This window comes from Ursus americanus, chromosome 13 (genome assembly GCF_024610735.1).
Source record: "Ursus americanus isolate L20-20 chromosome 13, mUrsAme1.1.p, whole genome shotgun sequence".
NCBI classification, from domain to species: Eukaryota; Metazoa; Chordata; class Mammalia; order Carnivora; family Ursidae; genus Ursus; species Ursus americanus.
This window is the reverse complement of record NC_142139.1, coordinates 32,107,458-32,127,917: the sequence shown is the minus strand read 5'-3', so window position 1 is coordinate 32,127,917 and position 20,460 is coordinate 32,107,458. Positions and strand designations below refer to the sequence as shown.

The following is a 20,460-nucleotide window of genomic DNA, read 5'->3' as shown; positions in this document are numbered from 1 at the left end:
GAATCATCTTATTTGTGCTCACAGATTCTGTGAGTTAGGTGTTCAGACAGAACATATAGGGATGGTTTATATCCACTCCATGATACCTGGGACCTCCACTGGAAAGAACATTGGTGGGAAGGGGGAGGGAGTCACTTAAATGTCTAGGAACTGGAGTCCTCGGCAAGCTTCAATGCTCATGTTCTGGCACCTGGGCCATGCTGAGTCAACGGCTGGACTTGGCTGAAACCACTGAGTGGAGTACCTAAACGGGAGCCTCCATGTGGTTGGGCTTCTCCCAGCATAGAGCCTGCGTTCTTATGGGGAACATCTCAAAAAAGGAAATACAGACAGCAGAGTTCCAAGAGAATCAGATAAGAGCTACAGTCATTTATGACCTGACCTCAAAAGTAACGTAACATCACTTCTGCCACACTCTGTAAATCCAGACAGTCACAAGCCCACCCAGATTCCAGGGGAAAGCACATAGGCTCCATCTCTCCCATAGAGGGATGTCAAAGATTGTGGAGCCATGTCTTAAAACCATCACTGTAGAAGTGATTGATGCTCTGCCTTCCAGAGACATTCTTATTTGTCTTTTTCTCACCTCTAAAGCAACAATACACATTTGCAAGATGGCTGGCCAATGTTAAAAATGCCTATATAACCATGGGTTTTACCATAGCATGTTTTTTTATTGCAAGTGACAGAAACCCTGACTCAAACTGACTTGAACAAGAAATTTTATTAACAAAATTGAAAATTCCAATGGTAAGACAGATGACCCTTCAAGGGAAGGTTGTTTCACTGGCTTAGCAGTAGTGAAAAGACACTTTCCAGCCCTATTTCCTCATTCAGCCACTCTTAGTGTTGACTTCATCCTACATCTGGTCATCCCGTGACTAAAGGATGGCCGGCATGAGCAATTATCCCCATGCTCAATTGCCTGATCAACGAAAGAGATAAAGAGGACTTTTCTTCCCTCTTCTACGTTTGAGTATTGAGTTTCACTCAGCTGGGGCAGGACAGGTCACTTTCATAACCCTGAAATAATTGCCCAGGTCACAGTCAAGTTCTGATCAGCTTAGTTTCAGATGTCCATCCCTGAAGTAGCCCTGACTTCAAGGGGGGATGGGATTACATTAGTTGACTTCAGAGTGAGGGTATGATTGATCTCATGTAAATTTTGTGCCCGCTATGAAGTGGGAAATGGGTGAAATAGGTGCTGGGAATTCAGCTTTAATTTCAGTATTATCTTGGCACACACTCTGGCAACATGAAGTCATATGACAGTGAGGTGATGAAGCTATTGCCTTGACCTCATTAGCATCGCCGATCAATTGGCTAAGGGTTGACAGTCCTATTCCTATTCACTTGTCAGCACCCCACCTTTGATTCAGGTCAATGTCATATTAAAGAAACCCCATTTGACAGAACAAGGAGAAATTTGGTATAAAAACTGACTGAATTTGGCTATTCTGTGCCATTGGGGAGTGATAAGAAACCAGTCACAGGGTTTGTGAAGGTTGGTGATTCTGATCTTTGTATGCACCTTACTTTGGATAAATTCTGACTTTTGCCTGAGAAAGTAAGCTTCCTATCTGAGACTGAATGCTTTCCTGAGAGCTACGAATGTCTTCCTCTGTTTTCCACGGTTGACACAGAATTTAACAATGTAAGCACTGCTGCCAAGACTTTTATTAATTGTTTTCCACTTCAAGTCGATGAAGCGTGGCAGGGTTATTGTCCTCATTTTTCAGTTGAGAAAAGGGGACAGAGGGTTAAGCAACTCACCTAAGACCACATGTCAAAGCAGGGACAGAGTTGGCATTGGAAATTACTTTCCGGGAATCTTGGCTCTGTGCTTCCTTCAAAAAAAAATTATAAAAGTTTCAAACAAAAAAAGAACAGATCGTAAGATAATAAACACTAGGGAATGTATTGTTTAGCCTAGAAATTTTGTAAGGAAAAATGCAGATAGAATGAAAGCCTCCTTTGCACACCTTTCAGTTCCAATCCCTTACTTATCCTTCTCTGAGAAAATCAATATCCTGAATTTGGTGTTTTACATTATCATACACATTTTTACCCGACATGTATTAGCCATAAAAAATATATTATTACTGTTATTTTGCATGAGTCCTAAAATTTTTACTGTTTTGCTCAGCATAGTTTTTGTTCTATATTTGTGCCCATATATATTTATATATAATATAGCATGTTTATTGATTTTCTCCGTTATATATTTCATAATTATACATCAGTTTATCTATTCTCTTTATGAATGCTTAGATGGGTTTTTTGCTGTTGTTTAATATTATAAACAATAATGCAATGAACATTCTTGTACCTTTCACCTGATTACTTTTTTGAACCCCATTTGCAAAAAGAATACTCGTACTGAGATGGGTATGGAGATTCAATTACCCTCTCTGAATTCTGTGCAAGTAATGCAAGAGTGAGTAGCAAAAACAAGACTTGTTGGCTATATTTACATTTGAAGAGATACATTCTAAGTCTAAAAACCAATCCATATTCCCCGTTTACCAGGATTCTCAGTGGATTTATCAGGATCTGTCATTGTATCTTGAAATCTCACTAATCTACAAACTAGTCATTACTAGTCCAGAACAAGACCAGATTTCTGTGACCTGTAGGATTTTTGTCAGCAACCGAAGTATTGAATTGGTGGAGATGTGCTCTGAATAAAAGCAAGTTTTACCATTACAGAAATAGAAATAGTGGCCTGAAAATTTTAAGAACATCAAAATAATCTCCTTCTCAAAAGCATGAGCTGGGAAGAAGGGGTGAAATTTCTATGGGATATCATGTCTGTCCATCCTAAAGCGCTATCTTTATGGGGTAGAAATAGGCCAAAAATGACCATTTATTTGACTTCTGTTTCGGATCTTATAGTCTGTTTTAAATGACTGATTAAAACATCTTCATGTCAAAGATGAAGCTAAATTATTTTGGAAAATCATTCTACTTTATTCAGGATTCTCAGAATTCTGAAGAAGCCAGTTCATTGGGTTAATACTGGAACTGCCTTCTAGTGCCACCAGCTAATTGTGAAGACACTAGCGCAGATTTGGGGGAAATTGCTGGTGTAGGAATTGGGAGACTGGCTTTTTTTACTTCCTCTGACTATGGACCTTGGGAAAGTCACCAAAGCATCTTGGACATGGGGTTGCTCTAACTCAGTAATTGGCAAATGTTTTATGTTGACTCCAGGTTGTTACATCAATTTTGAGGGTTAGGACAATAATAATAAAAATCATCATCATCCTCACAGGGAATAGAACAGAATATATTCGGGGAACAGTGTATGCGATTAGGGTAAATATTATTTCATAAAACTCTTGTTACAGAGGAGGTGTGTGTTTATGTGTTTATGCATAATGTTGTGGGTAAAATTCTTATTCTGTATTCCTTTCCAAAACATTCGAAAGCCATTTATACCAGGTGATGTCAGAAAGGATCTCAGGGACCTCTCAGATATGGTTATGTCCTTATTTAAAATTCCCTAGTTGCTCCCATTTTTTTTTAGGATGAAGCCCAGATTTCCCAGCAGAGCAGAAAAGGCCCTTCATAATTCCTGCCTCTGGGAGCAGGGCCTGCGAGGATATAGTGAGCTATGGGCTCCCTGCTTTGACAGTAGTACTTCATGTCTCCATGCATTTGCTGACATTTTTCCCTGGGCCTCAAATGCTTTCGTAGCCACGAAGCATTATCTTTGCTAGAAACCCTTCCATACCCAACTATTCTTTATGGAATTGCACACTCCTTCCCTTGGGTCTCTATTATTTTTACTGACTTAATGCCATAGCCCACAATATACTTTACTACAGTTAATGATGGTTTAAAAATCTATCTTCCCCTACTGAATTGTGAAGACTTTGAGGTCAGCTCTTTGTATTCTAAGAATTTGGGTTCTTTCCTTTTCTTATGCATATACTGTGTTCTCCCTTTTTCTCAAAATAAGTTTATTCTTTAAAAACAGCACACATTTATTTTAAATGTCTCAAATGACATGAAAAGGCAGTTGAAAAATCACTCTAAATCCTACAGCATAACAATGACTGATGGCTCTCTCTGCCTTCATGCCTGTGTAGAGAGACGTAAGCACACACACACACACACACGTGCATGCACACACATACCCCCCCCATATACAATGTTATACAAATCATTCATTCATTGTTCTGACCAATTTTTCCTTTCAACAATGTCAAGGACACTTTCCCTGTTAATGGTATACCCACATAATTTTAAATGGCTGCTTATAATTTTAATTTATTAAAGGCAGTGATGGTAGACCAGACTTTTTGTTCCTTTTATGCTGTAAGTATGAATTAAAAAGAGGCATTATTGTCCTTACTTTCTTTGATCAGCTGTGGAGTCTTGAGCTGGTATTGTAACTCTCTTCAAGGCATTCCCTTATGCCTTCTTCCCTTTATCTTTGGGCTCTGTCTTCTTAAAATTTCTGTATATCAGAGAGTCTCCTATCTAGCAATGTGATATTTTTAGTCAAACCTTGTCTTTCTTAGAGAATCATCTATAGTTACATAGCAAAGGTTTGACCTCTGATGGTTTTTTCCATTTAGAAACTAATACAGTGGAATCATGCATGTATTTTATATGAATATTTTTAACCTCCTTGCCCTAACATAGGGCTACATCTTGATTGTACCTGACCTTCCCCTGTTCTGTGGTCATGAAATTCAAGATGATAAATAACTGTTCTCAATGGATATTTTTATTTTACCAACCACTTTCACTCTTTGGCAGATATAAATTGCTAGTATAGTTTATTAGGATACTTCCTCACTCTCTGGAGCTAAAGTCAAGAACTACCCAGATGTATTATTTTAATAAAGTGAAACATCTGGTACAGTTTTGGAAAGTACAAAGTCACACTATGATTATAGCTTATCTGTGTTTGTGTGTGTGTGTGTGTGTATGTGAGTTTGTATGTGTGTGAGTTTGTGTGTGAGTGTGTGTGTGTATTTGTGAGAGAGAGAGAGATCTGATTCAGGAATATATTAATTTTGCTTCACTCTTACTGGAGAGCCTACATACAGTCCATATAATTCTTATGGATTTTCTCCTGTGTTCAGCCTCAATTAAAACTCTTAGGAATTCTTCACCCTTCAGGTTGTGGATTCGACATTAGAGCACATTTTCATACTGTACAGCATTAATACAACAACTCTCTTAGAAAGGCTTTTTGTTTCAATCTCTATATTCTGGTCTCGACCCCATCTCACCAAGTGTCAGGGACATTTGTGTCATAATGTGCATTGCCTTAGGTTTTAATAGAAAATGTGTGCCATTTATTACCTGTGCTTTAGTCATTAGTATGTAGAGATCTGAGCAATCAGTCATTTCCTGCTCCCTATCTAATTATCCCATATAATTAACTATCACCTCTCATGTTTTCCCTCTTTCCATGTTGTACCTGTGCTCCTTACTAGCATTTGTTCCCAACCAGGATAGATTTTGCCCTCAAGGAACATCTGGCAATGTCTGGAGACATTTTTGATTTCCACACGAAGGGTACTACTGGTTTCTAAATGGTAGAGGTCCCTGATGCTGCTTAATATCCTACAATGCAGAATATAGTTCCATTCCCCGCGACAAAGCGTTATCCAAGCCAAAATGCCCATGGTGCTAAGTTTAAGGATTCTTGCCGTAGAAACTGGCTTCCTGTGTTTTATCTGAACCTTCAGATTTCTCCCACTCCTGAGGCGTTCAGTTTAACATAGCCTCTTGATTCAGACTAGCTACTTAGTAACAGAAAGTGGTTATAGTAAGATATAAAATTACATCTCATGTCTCATCTATGTCATGCTTTGGTGGAAGGGAGGGAGCAGCCATCATCAAGAATGTTTCCCTTGTTAGTAAAATAATAGTATATGAAAACTGACATTACCACAATAGCACAGAAAAGGTATTGGAGAAGACTGAGGCATATTTCTAAGTAAAGAATAAAGCTAGAGAGATTAATAACTATGATTATCCTTAGATTAATAAATATGATTATCCTCAGATACTCTCAGCTCCAAATGTTAGTTGTTGTTATGGAAATTCTATTTATACATATATTGAGCAAATCTCCATAGGCAGCTTAACACTAACATGATCTCCCTTTCTTTCTCCTGTTTTTCCCCAGACATTTCACATTTTCAAGAACAAAATGATTTAAAAGGATTACTAGAAAATCTCCATCAAAATATCCAAGCCAAAAAAAGAAAGAATGTAGAAATCATGTGGCTGGCTGCAACGGTAAGCGCTCTCCAGCCAGATCTTTGTTCCTGTCACCATCATGACCGGCAAACATCATTGAGTAGCTGCTGTGTAGGGTCCAACCTCTGCACTTTGGGTTACCAGATGTCACTGTCCATTATCCAGGGGATTAGGCATTTTCAATGCTGTTGGTAGTTCTATCAATACACTAGAACACAAGATGGAAGAAGATGCACTCAACGAGAGAGTTTTACCTGTTGGCTTTTCTTATAGATCCTGGATGTTGTTTGACACTTTGAGGCTAAAATGAAGTGTCTGTGATTTTCTTGATATTACATGTTGTGATGTCAGTCGCCCATATCAATCAGGATTTTGAAGTGCTACTCTAGAAACATATGGTTGCAACAGAATTTGGTTATCAGATCTCTGACTCACAGCCTCAGTAAGGCTCCTGGACATCTTGTTCAATTAATGAGCTTGCAAATGCATTTGTTAATTTAGATATTAGCATTGAATTTATTACTGGTGGTTTGCTCTTGGGGTAATGAGGTATATTTTCTATGGTTCTTTCTCATTTAATGACACCCTCAGGGCAGAAGTTCTGCCTTTTTTCCCACCCCCAGTTTCTACCAGAGTGAGGGAGAAAATAATGCCTGTATTTTTTAAACTCTTGTCTGGCCACCATTCAGGCACAGCTCACATGAACTTACGAATTTTGTTAAGCATTCGGACCCAATCCTTTCCTAATGAGAGGACCTTTTTATCAGAAAAGGCACACATTGGAGATCTTTATGATGAGTGCCATATTTGTAGTTCCCGGACAGTGTTGCTTGTGTAATTTGGAGTTCAGTTACCAGATCTCCTAACATAACTCTATTCATTCTGTATCAGTAGCATTGAAAACAAAGCCTTGTCCCTACTGCCAGTGTTCAATTATAATCCAATATTACTTACTCTCTCCTGGGAAAAAGGAATGGATAATTTACCATGAGTCTATATAAAATAATGTACCAAGAGCAAGGCAGAGGACCGCGGCTTTAGCTTCCCTTCTGCCCTCTTGGAGCCCCAGGGAAGAACATCAAAGGTAACAATAGGAAGCATTGCTTTCAGGAAGCTCATTTACACTGGTCCCATCTAGCACCGTACTGTATTACAGGAGGGTTGTTTTTAATAGTTTTTTCCCCAGTGTGGCTGCTCTTTATATCTTCAAAGACTGCTGTGGTTGTTAATTCTCACAAAAAATTTCGCAAAGGTAGGTCATGAGCTATTTTTGCTATTTTACTAATAATGGGATAAGAGGAAGGTAATTTGATCCTTCACCAAGGCTCTCTGACAACTTAGGAACATACACATATCATGAAGTTATGTCAGTTGATAAATGAAGGATGTACATGTGCGAACGCAAATGTATATTTTCTCTTAGTATATGTAGTTTTACCATTTGAATATATAAAAAGGTTTTCCCATAAATCTCATTAATTCCTGAAAATTCTTTTTTGAAACTTAAACACTGGCCAAATACGGCTTTCTCACAACTTAACTGTTGAATGGATGATTGACTGCCTTGGTAAATACACGGCACCGATAATGTGCAAAGTTAGCATTATGTAGGGATACTGACTTTATTATTACAGCATTTCTGTTGCTGATACCTCAGTTTCAGTATCCTCTTTGTAAATCAAGGACTTGGATAATACTTTTAAAATGAAGAAATATAGTAATTCCCTTTGACATTTTCCAAAAAACTTTTATTTGTTTCTATGTCATTGCCCTCTCTTTTAAAAATATTTATATATTACTATGTTAATATTTTACATTCTCATTGAAAAAATATAAAATTATTTGGTTTTGTCTTGATTGAATTTTTAAAAAATAAAAAATGAGAATTTATAGAGGCCACATGCCAATCAAGTGTGTTAAATTAAGTTCATATGGTTCAAAGGAGCTGTAGAAATAAGGAAACCAAGACCCAGGCTATCCTGGGATTGAATTGCCCCTGCCTCCTCCTGGTATTAAATTTGGAACACTGAATATCCTTAGTAGGATAGTTGCATATACTAGAGACAACACATTTTAAAGAATATTCATTCTTTTTAAAAGTCATTATCTTGGGGCACCCGGGTGGCTCAGTCAGTTAAGCATCTGCCTTCGGCTCAGGTCATGATCTCAGGGTCCTGGGATCAAGCCCCATGTCGGGCTCCCTCCTCATCCAGGAGTTTGCTTCTCTCTCTCCCTCTGCCACTCCCCCTGCTTGTACTCTTTCACTCTCTCCCTGTCAAATGCATAAATAAAATCTTAAAAAAAAATCATTATCTCATAAGTGGCCCTTGAGGCCTATATTTCATTATTATGAATATAGCTAAGTCTTGGTTGTTTTATATTAAAAATTTTGAAATACTCTTTATATGAAAAGATTAGAGTCTTCCAGATGAAAAAAGATTTTATAGTGAAATTGTGCTATCATATTTCTCTAGTCACTTATATGGGAAATAGCGAGAAAGTACTAAAGGTCAAATAAGGACTTGTAAATCCTAGTGTAAGTATCAGAATCACAATTAAAACATGGTAAAAACCCTTGATAGACTGTGTTAGTATAACTTTTTCTCAAAGCAGATTAACTGTTAAGGCCTCCTTGATGGCAGGGAATAAAGCAAAACTGTATTCTATCACATTAGATTTATTGTAAGTGCAGGTTGATGAACACTGTTGATACTAATGAAGCGTTGGTATCTCACGTCAGAGCCCTGCCACGGGCCAGGGAAGAGAAAGGAATGGAATGGTTCACCTGCTAACCGTAGGCCAGTGAGATAAGACATAACTGTGGTTCAGAGATTTTTCTCTTGAATTACATTGGGACAACAAAAAGAAAGAATTTGCAAAAAGAAACAAAATAGGACAGAAGCTAAAGGCTTGGTCCTTGGCAACCTGGCTCTGTTCAGTTGTGTGCAAGTTACTTAACCTGGCTAAACCTCAATTTCCTCATCTGTAAAATAAGAATGATTACATCTTCCTCCAGGATTCATATGCAGGTATTAAAAGAGCAAATCTAGGGCCGCCTGGGTGGCTCAGTCGGTTGAGCATCCAACTCTTGATTTCAGCTCAGGTCATGATCTCGGGGTTGTGGGATCAAGCCCCGTGTCAGGCTCCACGCTTAGCTCAGAATCTGCTTGGGACTCTCTCTCCCTCTCCCTCTGCCCCTCCCCCTACTCACACATGAGTGTGTGTTTATATATTTATATATAAATATTTATATAAATATATATTTATATATAAATATTTATATAAATATATTTATATATTTATATATAAATATTTATATAAATATATTTATATATTTATATATAAATATTTATATAAATATATTTATATATTTATATATAAATATTTATATAAATATATTTATATATTTATATATAAATAAATAAAATCTTTAAAAAATAAACAAAAGAGCAAATCTGTGTGAAATCTATTAGCATTATACGTGGTACAGTAGATACGCATGTAACAGTGACCGTTCGGTGTCCTTATTCTTATTAGTTGCTTTGATGAGTGGCTGGTGGTTCACTTATCTGCTGCAGTGGCACCATGTGGATGTTTGAAATCTCATAACCTAAAGCCAAAAGTAGCAAAGGTTTCTTAAATGTAAAGTAAGAAGATGTTAGCTATTTAGGATACAAATCAAGTATCTGATCCAGGAAATACAGTTTTATTTTTTCCTGTGTGATGAAGGTGTTGAGCCTCAGCTGTGATTACTCCTGTCATCCCCCACAGCTCAGGCCCCCTCGCAGTGCGCACTGCTGCCGCTGCTGGTATTTACCATCTCACAGGGCTGCAACAGCCCCACACCTCACACATCACATACAAAGAGCTAAACAAATCCAATCTGTTCCACTAGCTTTTGAAATGAAAAGATAATGTTTTTCATTCGCTGAGGCAGATCGAACCAATTGACTATCATAAAATAACATAAATTTGGTGTGTTTAGATAAGAAGTGTTTAGACGAGTCCGACACTTTGGAGTCATCTACAGATGAGCAATAAACTGTTCGTATGTCTGTGTTGCAGATCTGTCGCAAACTAAATGGTATTCGTTTCACCTGTTGCAAAAGTGCCAAGGACAGGACATCCATGTCGGTGACTCTTGAACAGTGCTCAATCTTGAGAGACGAGCACCAGCTCCACAAGGACTTCTTTATCCGAGCCCTGGATTGTATGAGAAGGTAGCCCACATATCTTCAACTTTCTTTCTTTTAAGGTCATTTTAAAGTTTTGGGTCTTTTGTTTTCCAAATACGTATTTTACTCCTAGGCTAAATATTTAGTGAGTTCACTGCATTTCCATGGCTCATAGCTCAGGCCATGAAAGAGAAAATAATGTTAAGCATCCCCCCTTCTCGTTTTAGGCTATAAAAGAGAACGTGGCTAGATTTTGATAATAGCTTATTAACTCATTTAGATCCAAGTTTTATTTTTTTTAATGTTTTTTTATTATATTATGTTAGTCACCATACAGTACATCCCTGGTTTCTGATGTAAAGTTCGATGATTCATTAGTTGCGTATAACACCCAGTGCACCATGCAATACATGCCCTCCTTACTACCCATCACCAGTCTATCCCATTCCCCCATTTTAAAGGGCTCTGTTTCTTTCATGTATCACACTTGAAGAACAATTTCTTTACATATTAGTAATTATGAATATGCACAAAATAGAACTCAGTTGTGTTATCCAAAGAAAAATCTCTCCTAACTGCAACTAACAGGTGATGTTCCCAATGTCTTGTAGAGTCTCTGGGTCGGTCACCTCCTTCCTAAAATTATTTTCACATCACTCATCATAAAGATGGGATGACACGGATACTTCAGAATAGAGAATTAATATTGTTACTCTGCCAACATTTAGAATGCTATGCCTGAAGTCATGTTTCTTGATTCATTTCCACAGTAATTAAATCTAAAGTCTAAGCCATAATGGGAAGGAAAAAGTGTCTCATTCACAGTGTCTGTCAGCAAGGACACACGTTAATTAAAAAGTTAAACGAAATTGTCTCTTTGCTGCAAAGACCAGCTCAGAGGCACACCAGATAGCATGGGACAGGCTATTTCCAGAAAGGAATGTCCTGTGATTCTCTAGAGAGGGCTGCTTCTTATCTGGCATATCATTAGCTTCCCTGCCCCCCCCTTTTTTTAATGGCTGCAGTCCTTCAGTGGGGAAGTGGACCCTTGCCTGCGCTTGCCCTATGCCTACGTGCTTTCCCCACTACATGAGCCCTCTCTGCTTTCCCATTTCATGTCTCTTGGCATTTTCATTGTTCAGTGGAGTTCTATTATGATTTTTTGATAAATGTATGAGGATGTCTTAGAGGCCTGACATGAACATCTCAGCCCTATAAAACGCATTTGGTTGATAGAAAAAAATTCTTTCAAAAATAATCTCTCAGCACTAATAGGAAGAATTCAGAATCTGAAGCAGAAATCTTCTTATGTGGAGAAAAAGAATACAGATGTCACTATGGTTGGAACAAAGGTACTAGGTGGGCAGAGCAGGAACACATGATATTGTAGGCCAGATACACCAGAGGACTGCAGTGATTCAACAAACACGAATTATCTGGAGGATGTAATTGTTGTTTGTTTAAGGCAGAGATAAAAGAGGACTCTTTAATTAGAAAGGTAATTCTTTCAAATTGGTAAATAAAAGGTGTATGTATCACATACGTGTTAAAATATAAAACCAGACAGTGTGGTATTGCATAAAGGTAGAGAACCGACATTATATATGGAACATACTTGCTCACGACATAACATTAGCAGGGTTCATTTTTGGATTGTTAAACAATGTAAGGTCTAAAAATTTTAATCTAAAAACACTGAAGAGCTTACCTTCCATACCATCACTTCTCTGGGGGATCTATATATATTTATATTTATATACATATTTTTTATAAATTTCAAATCTGTCAAATTTATCATTTGGTTTTGTGAATGTATAAGAGCTGTGTGAGTCTCTGAGGGGTTGTGTGTGTGTGTGTGTGTGTGTGTGTGTACATGTGTTTAAGGGAAATAAGATATGTCCTTTCCTTTAATAACTGCCGTAATTTCCTTCTTTGAATAGTCTGTATTACAGTCCAAGCCCATTGGTTTATAAGTTCTGGCAACATACCATAAACGAGAGTATGGAGTTTGGGAGCCAGCTTACCTGAATTGTAATGCAGCCTATATGCCACTTACTAGCCATGAGCAAGGATTTCTTTTTTCTTTTTTTTTTTAAGATTTTATTTATTTATTTGAAAGAGAGAAAGAACAAGGGGTTGCAGAGAGAGAGGGAGAAGCAGACTCTCCGCTAAGCAGGAAGCCCAATGTGAGGCTCGATCCCAGGACCCCAGGATCATGACCTGAGACAAAAGCAGACGGTTAAGCAACTGAGCCACACAGGGGTCCCACCCGTGAGCAAGTTAATGTCTTACTCCCTCCTAGTGCCTAAGGCAAGTTAGTCAACCTCTTGATGCCTCAGCTGCCTCATCTGTAAAACAGATGTGATAATAGTAGCTCTTCTTAGGAAAGTCTTGAGGATTAAATGAATTGATATGTGTTAAGTGATTACACAGTGATTACTGTATAATATTCACTAAGTAAATAAAAAATAAATATCAAGGGTCATGATGTTAACATTCTGATCTTCCAGGTACAGTAAAATCTAGTCAACTACAATCCCTATAATCTTTGTGAATATGTTATGACAAGTTTGACTCAGATACCATATATTAAAATAAAGTCTACTGCCAATTCTTATAAATAAGGTTTCAAATGCAGTGCTTTATCTATTCAAGAAAATAGTTCCTTAAGTTCTGTCTTAAAGTGTGTGTGTGTTTACAAATGCTGTGCTAATTATGGATGGATTGTATTCATTAAAGTAAGCCTGGATAGGTTTCTTGTAAGTATTTTTTATGTTAATGTGTATTATTGTATGGCCTTAGAATTTGAGTCATAGATTTGAGATCAAAGAGTCACTCTAGAAATCTAGTCAAATCTGCTTTACTTTATAAATAATGAAACTGAGCTCTAGAATGTTTTGGCAAAGACTGTTCAGACAAAAAGTATTAGAGCCAGCACTGGAACATAGCTGCCCTTCTTATATTTTAATGTTATTTTCTTTGTACCAAATGAAACAAAATACTATTACTTAAAATTATTTGGTAATGTATTTGACTCCTTGAAAGCTGTTACTTAAAATACAGTTGACCCTTGAACAACACAAGTTTGAACTGCGTGGGTCTACTTACATGTGGATTTTTTTTTTTTTTGATAAACACAGTACAGTACTGTAAATGTACTTTATCTTCTTATGATTTTCCTTATAACATTTTCTTTTCCCTAGCTTACTTTGTTGTAAAAGTACAGTATATAATACATATAACATACAAAATATGTGTTACTCAACTGTTCTTGTTATCAGTAAGGCTTTCTGTCAACAGTAGGCTATTACTAGTTAAGTTTGGGGGACTCAAATGTTATACATGGATTTTTGACTGTGCAGGGGTTCGGTGCTCCTAACCCTGTGTTGTTCAAAGGTCCAGTGTATTATATAAGTCATATAAGTCATAAAAAACATGTGCTTTTAGAAATTCGAGACTGTGTGTAAGACTAGAGAAATCTGCCCAGATCCTGAGACCTTGAAGAGCAGACTCTAGTTCTAGAATATTAACTATTTAATTTCATCCTTGTCTATTATGTCCACCATTCTGTTGGGACATTGAGCACAGTGTCTGGTCCACAGTGAAACACATATAAATAAGGGTTGAATACATGAAGAACAGTCCAAATAGGAAATCATTCTGCTGCCTTCTGTTTTTTACAACCACGTAACAATTTTGTCTTTTTTTTTTTATTATGTTTTCAATTATATTCGAGATAGTAATTTGGTTCTGACTTTTTTGTCTAAGCCTTGTTTCCTGGGGTTGCACTTAGGTGTCTGTAGTCTAGAGGTCACTGATAAGACAGAGGTTGTGCTCCAACAACTCAATCCAATAAAGCTTCCAACCCCTTTTGATGTGGACTGCAGATTGTGAACATATTCAGAGCTTAGGAGTTTTCAAACCTGCTCTGCCTTTTATTTCCACCAGACCTGTTAGGTCCTCCTAGTTGGCCAGGATGTGTGAAAGTTTATCTGAACCCTCCATGGCTCTCTCATTTTCAGGATCTGTGGTTAGATGAACAGCTAGTTGTCTGGGGGTGGCCCCCGGGGGGACTGCTATCTCAGGCTAGCCGAGAGGTTGACTGTCAGCATCCGTTGGTCTGCAAGAGCGCTGCTGTTTCGGACAATGCTTGGGAGTGGCATTTTCTGCTGTCCGCATTCAGTGCAGCCCGGCGCACCGCCAGCCCACCCGAGTAGAACTTGAGCTGAGAGGGGCAGGAAGACCACACACTTCCCCTCCTCTTACCCACTGTCCGCTGTTTTCCAAGAAGCAACAGTTCTCAGCTTGTTGCTTGATTTCTGTTGATAACCAGGGTCCTGAAATGGTTGTTTTGACAGTATTTCCCATTCTCACAGGTTTTCTGGAGAAAGAGGATTTGTAGAACTCCTCGGTCTGCTGCCAAGGAAATTCCACCCTCAGACAGTGGCTTTAAAATGCACCTCAGACTGCTTCTGGGGCTTTTAAAAACTATCTTTGGACCCCATATGGTTTATAATTGGGAAGATCTGAGGTGGATTCAGGGATATAAATTTTTTTAAGAATTTTAGTAATATTCTGAGACACAACCTTGGATTTAAAAACATCAGTGTTTTAAAGGACTTTGACTTTTACGCTTTTGAAAATATTGGTTTTTTACTTTATTTAACATCGGTTGCAGTTTATTTTACCTTTGAATTATTCTAACCACCTTTCAGGCTATTTGCTCTGGATTTTTTAAAAGTTCACCAAGGTTATAATATCATTACTGTTTTTTTGGTTTTACTTCTTCCTTATCTATATTAAATTTTTCCATTGCATTGTGCTTCTCTCTGTCAGTTTCAGATTATTTATGTATAAATGGAATGTAATAGATAAAGAGAAATAAATAAACCTTCATTTGGGTGCTTAGTCAGAAACTCCCTCGGCATAATAAGCCACAAGAGAGCAGGTATTTCTGTTCTCTTTTGTCCATTGCTGTCTTCCCAGTACTTAGAACATGCCTAGTGATAGTAGGTTCTCGATAAATATTCAATGAATGGGTAGATGAATGAGTAACACAGGTTTCTAAAATCTTCAGGTCATCTATATTAGGAAGTTTCGTGCATACATAGGCATTTAGAATTAAACATGAAAATATTACTCAGTTGCGACATATTTATCAGCAAAAGTTCCAGAAGATGAAATTGAAAGTTTTGGAGAGGTTATGATACCAATTCAAAAACACACAGGCCACAAAAAACCTATCTTAACTCATTGTCTGAATCCACCCTTTGTACTGTTTTCAGAAATTTCATTCACTCTTTTCCTACATAGCCAGTATTACCCACAGGGGCACACTCCTGATGCGTGCCTCTGGTTACGATCTGCTTGACTGAAGTAGCAGAAGGACCTCTTCAGATGAGCAAGTTAGCAGAGTAACTGGGAAGATCTGGCTCTCTAAGGAACTCTTAGTAGTTGCCTCTATTGCAAGAGCAAAACAATGATTCTCAACCCTCCTTAGAAACCCCGGGAGGTTTTGGGGCTGAATGGCAGGAGTGCCTCCCCAAACCAGCTTCGGGATGGAGACCAGGTGGAGAACCATTTGACTGAAGTAGACCTCATTTAAATCTGCTACCCTTCAGTAACTTATTTTAATGGCTTTGTGGTAAGACTATAAGCCTGGTATATCTATCCTTTCCTTGAGTTTTGAAGTGTATGTGTATTGACGAATGCTCCCTTGAACCTCTATAGTGGAAATTTACAAAATGGTGGCCACATAATTGGCAGATTTTTTTAAAAAGGGGGATAATGCAGTATGAGCTCTCAGTTTTGGGTTATGGACTCTCCATTGATGCTAAGAGCCATTTTGTCCCAGTGCATTTAGGGGAAGCATTTTTAGTAAGGACTTTTAAGCTTATATTTCATTAATAGACAATTAGGAATGGATTTTAAAATACAAAATTCGACTGGATTATAAAATGTTATGCTTTACCAAAAATGATTGTGTTGGGAAATTTAATAGCCACTGAAAAGTACGTGAAGATGAAAATGCCAATGTGTCTTATTTCCCTTGAGAGGAACACCGGAATTATGTGTCCACAGTGTAACAGTGTGACACCATATTGCTCAGTTATCTGTAACTTTTATTTTCCTCTTGCTACATCACTCGGCAATCTGTCATTCTATAATGGCCCCTGAAAATTAAGATAGTTGATATGCCATTAGTAAGATTAATCAGGGTTCATTTCAGCCTACAACCTATTTGTCGCCCTTTAGATACAAGGCTTTAATTGCTCTATTTTAGTAAATATTGAATGCATAAGAGAAAGACTGAAAGGCCCATCAGACTTACTGAGTTTTATCTTGTTGAATGTCATATTCTCAACGTGTTGCACCGGAAATTTATTTTGTTTTTATTTCGTAACTGACAAGATGTTCTGCTTTATAAATAAGTGCCCCTTAACCCATTGATGGCAGTAAAGGTTTTGTGTCTCCTGGCTTACTCCTTTGTGGGCTTTCCTTTAGAGTCATGTAGTTCATTTGCGTTAAAATAGAAAACTTCACTTCTTCTTTTCTTAGTCTTGTTTTCACTTCATCTTATTTTTCTTTGCTTTGGTTTGATTGTACCAGTCAGAGAAAGGCTGCTATTATTTCATATTCTTTGCTATTTCAGATATTAAAGTGAATACTAAGCACTGTAGGCAGAGGTAATTGAAGCTTTCCGTTATCTCCCGACTCCCCGAAAGGGCTGTGTTCCTGCAGAGCAAAGTAAGCGGGAACAGTTTTTCCATGAGCACCAAGTGTTCTCTCTTCCCTGGAGAACTTCAGTAGCGTATCTGCTGTGTTCCTTCAGCCCGTATCTGTGACGAATAACAGCAATAAGCCCAGATGGAGTCACCGTCATCGTAGGGTTGCTAATAGTTATGTGAACACTGTGACCCCATTAGGGTGTTTTTGCTTCAGTTTACCGTAAGGTGAAAGATAGTGACAAAGAATACATTTTTAAAAAAATCCTGTTGGAGCAAGTATCCTTTCACAAGATATCCACAGACGAACCACCGAAAGGGAACTGAACTTATTAGGGAAATCAGAGAATAACCTACAGAAAAACTTTCAACTTCCTGAACAAACTGTATGTGCTGATTTTGGCTAATCTTCTTCATACTTCTATTGTGTGGTCTATTATTTTGATTCTAAAAAAGTCATGATTTTGAGGTCTAGTTCTTCCTAATTTGTTTCGTGTAAAGTGTTTTCTACTGCTAGTGGCGTGAGATCCTGTGCTTGTCGTCCGGAGCACCTGCCAGCTTTGCACACACCTTCCCAAATAAGTCACTTCTCTCAGTTCTTGAAATGATTACCCGAGGGCATAGAGTTATAAGCGTATGGAATATAGGTGTTTTTTTTTTTTAATTTCATTTAATGGAAACAAATACAAATGAATTTAATTGAAATGTATTTACCTTCTGCCACAAACATAAGTTTTTAAAGTCAGGAAGATCTGGGGTAGAATCCTTATTCTAGCACTCATTGTCTGTACATCTTTGGACAAATTAATCTCCAGGCCTCAGTTTCCTCTTCTGTAATGTAGGGGTAACGATCTCTCTGTTCTGCGGTTGTTGTGTTAAATGAGATCACCGACTGAGAGTCTCTGTGCCCAGTGGTATCAGGTGGTCTGCTTGCTCCCCCCTCACCACCTGCCCTGCCTCTTCTTCCTTAACCCATGTTTCTCCTCCACGCCTCCTCTGATACGCCTGAAATTGAGGAGTTTCCCTGGTCTTCAAGGTCTTAGAAGAAAAGCCCCAAGAGTAATACTTGGTTTCTAAAAGGCCAAAACTCTCTCAGTGACTAGGGACTAGATGGTTTGGAAATCTTGCGAGAACCCTGCCAATGGTATCAAGGGAATCTAGGAGCAACCAAGCCTGGAACAGAGGGTTAGTGACCATATGCCATCCTGGACAGCAATACTTCAGCACTCAAGAAGTAGAACTTGCACGTGTCTGACCGCGAATGCGCCAAGACTTCACTAGTGATTTAGGATACCCAGTAAATAACCAGCCAAGAGCCCCACCTCAGGAGATGGCCCTGGCAAATGTGTCAGTAACAGAAGTATGCCATCATCATATTCAGTGAAAAGTAAACATTTATTGAATATCTTCTATGGCAGAATACCATGCTAAACAAAGGGCAGAAGGCATTTGTAATAAGAATGGGAGCTAGTAATCAATGAGGTCTTGCTATGCATTAAGAATTATATTAAACGTTCTATATGAGGAACCTCTGTTAATGCCCAGGGGGATAGTATGAGCTAGAGGAGACCACATGCCTAAAACTTCTATTACCGGAGTGGATCAGGAGGCAGAAGGAATCACTGTGGGCGGGGGTGGTCCTGGCGGAGGTAGGATTTAAACTGTATCTTGAGGATGAATATGATTTAGGGAAGCTGCAAGGAGGAGTTAGGAGTTCTTGACTAGAAATATCTAAGTGGGTGAACTAAGGGTTCTGTTTGTGAATTTACCACATTTGTTGAGTGTCTTTACGTAAACCGTCACGTATGGCACATCCTACAGCTCGTTGTCTTCAGCAGGTATCATGCTCGCTTATTTTATTTTTCAAGATCCACATTCATACATAGGTCTAGTCCTCTCCTTTAACATAGTATTTCCTCATATGAATAGACCACACTTTATCCATTCCCCTACTGAATTTTAGGTTGTCTCTGATATTTTGCCATTACAAGCAACAGGAGAGTAGCCTTACTCGTGAATAGATCCATGAATACAAGTATGAGAAGTTCTCCAGTATAATAAACATAAAAGTGAAATGGGTGGTAAGGTATTTATATTTTCAATTCTACTAGATGCTACCAGATTGCTCTTCAAAATAGCTATACTATTTATATCCCTCAACCCATGCACCTGTGTTCCCATTTTCCACATGCCCAAATATGTGCACTATTCAGGTTTTTACCAATGGGTGAAAAGTGGTATCGATTTAATTTGTTTTTTCCTGATGATAAGTGATATTGAAAATCTTTCTAAGCATTGATTGGCCATCTGTGTTTCCATTTCCAGCATCTCATCTTTATTATGTTTCATATATTGGAGGTTTGCATATAATATCGGTTAAGAAAGGGTTCTAACATATATAAACTGCTAATTTATCATATTTAAGTCAAGTTCTAGATAAGACAGCTTCAGGAGTGATAGTTTTTAAAAATATTTTTATTTGTTTTGTTTATTTATTTTTTTTTCCCCAAAAATAAAAGCACAGTGGAGTAGACCAGACATTTAGGTTTGGACAGAGAAATGGAGTGTTTTGACAGGAGCCTGTGACATGATATAGACATTTTAGTGCTCCATTTTAGACAAGGGTTGGAGACTTCCAGCTGAGACACGTGAACACACACATACACACACACACACATACACACACACACAAAGAGATAATAAGGGAAATGATTGAGGCTTTTGTACTTGGAAAATGAGGTGTAGCAGGAACTAGCCCCAGAAGGGGCTTGTTTTCCTTTAAAAAGCCAGAGATGCAGGTGGTCCAGGTGAAACCACGTCATTCAGATGTGCCAACGTCTAGGAAGTCTGTTTCTGCTGCTGGAAAGTTGAGATGCAAGAAGAGAGGAAGTGAGGAAGTGAGTGTGTATAGCCACATATTGCTGAACCTGAGAGAAACAACTCAAAATTAAACACGTGGATATAAAACAAATATCACTGTTCTATCTCAGACCTTGCTTGCTTTTAAAGTTGACAGATTTGTTGGGGCATTTAGCTCCCATATAATAACGCTTCCCAAATCTCAGTCAGTTATTAGGTGGTTGCCTAATAATTTTTTCCACGAGTGTCACTTGAACGATCATCACCTTCAGCCTCGTCCTAAGCAGTGATATTCATGAATCCGTGCGCTTGATGCGCTGTTGATGTTTGTCCTAACACCCGTGAGAATAAATCCAAAACTGGTAAAACCAATGTATCATCAGTGTACTGTGTAGAAATTCTTGCCTTCATTAGAGTGTTTAGTCTACTTGGGTCAACACTGTCATAGAAAGGTTTCAGCCCTCCTTCTGACC

The 20,460-nt window shown here is 38.1% G+C and overlaps 1 protein-coding gene across 9 annotated transcripts in view; it reads left to right on the top strand.

The window, feature by feature from the left end:
* Positions 1-20,460, top strand: part of INPP4B (inositol polyphosphate-4-phosphatase type II B) — a 745,035-nt gene that overhangs the window by 683,120 nt on the left and 41,455 nt on the right. For all 9 annotated transcript variants that reach the window (XM_087866479.1, XM_045798922.2, XM_087866474.1 and 6 more), the window contains 2 exons: positions 6,155-6,267; positions 10,294-10,448. In XM_087866479.1, the coding sequence (XP_087722605.1) occupies positions 6,155-6,267; positions 10,294-10,448 (268 nt within the window). The remainder of the gene's footprint in view (positions 1-6,154; positions 6,268-10,293; positions 10,449-20,460) is intronic.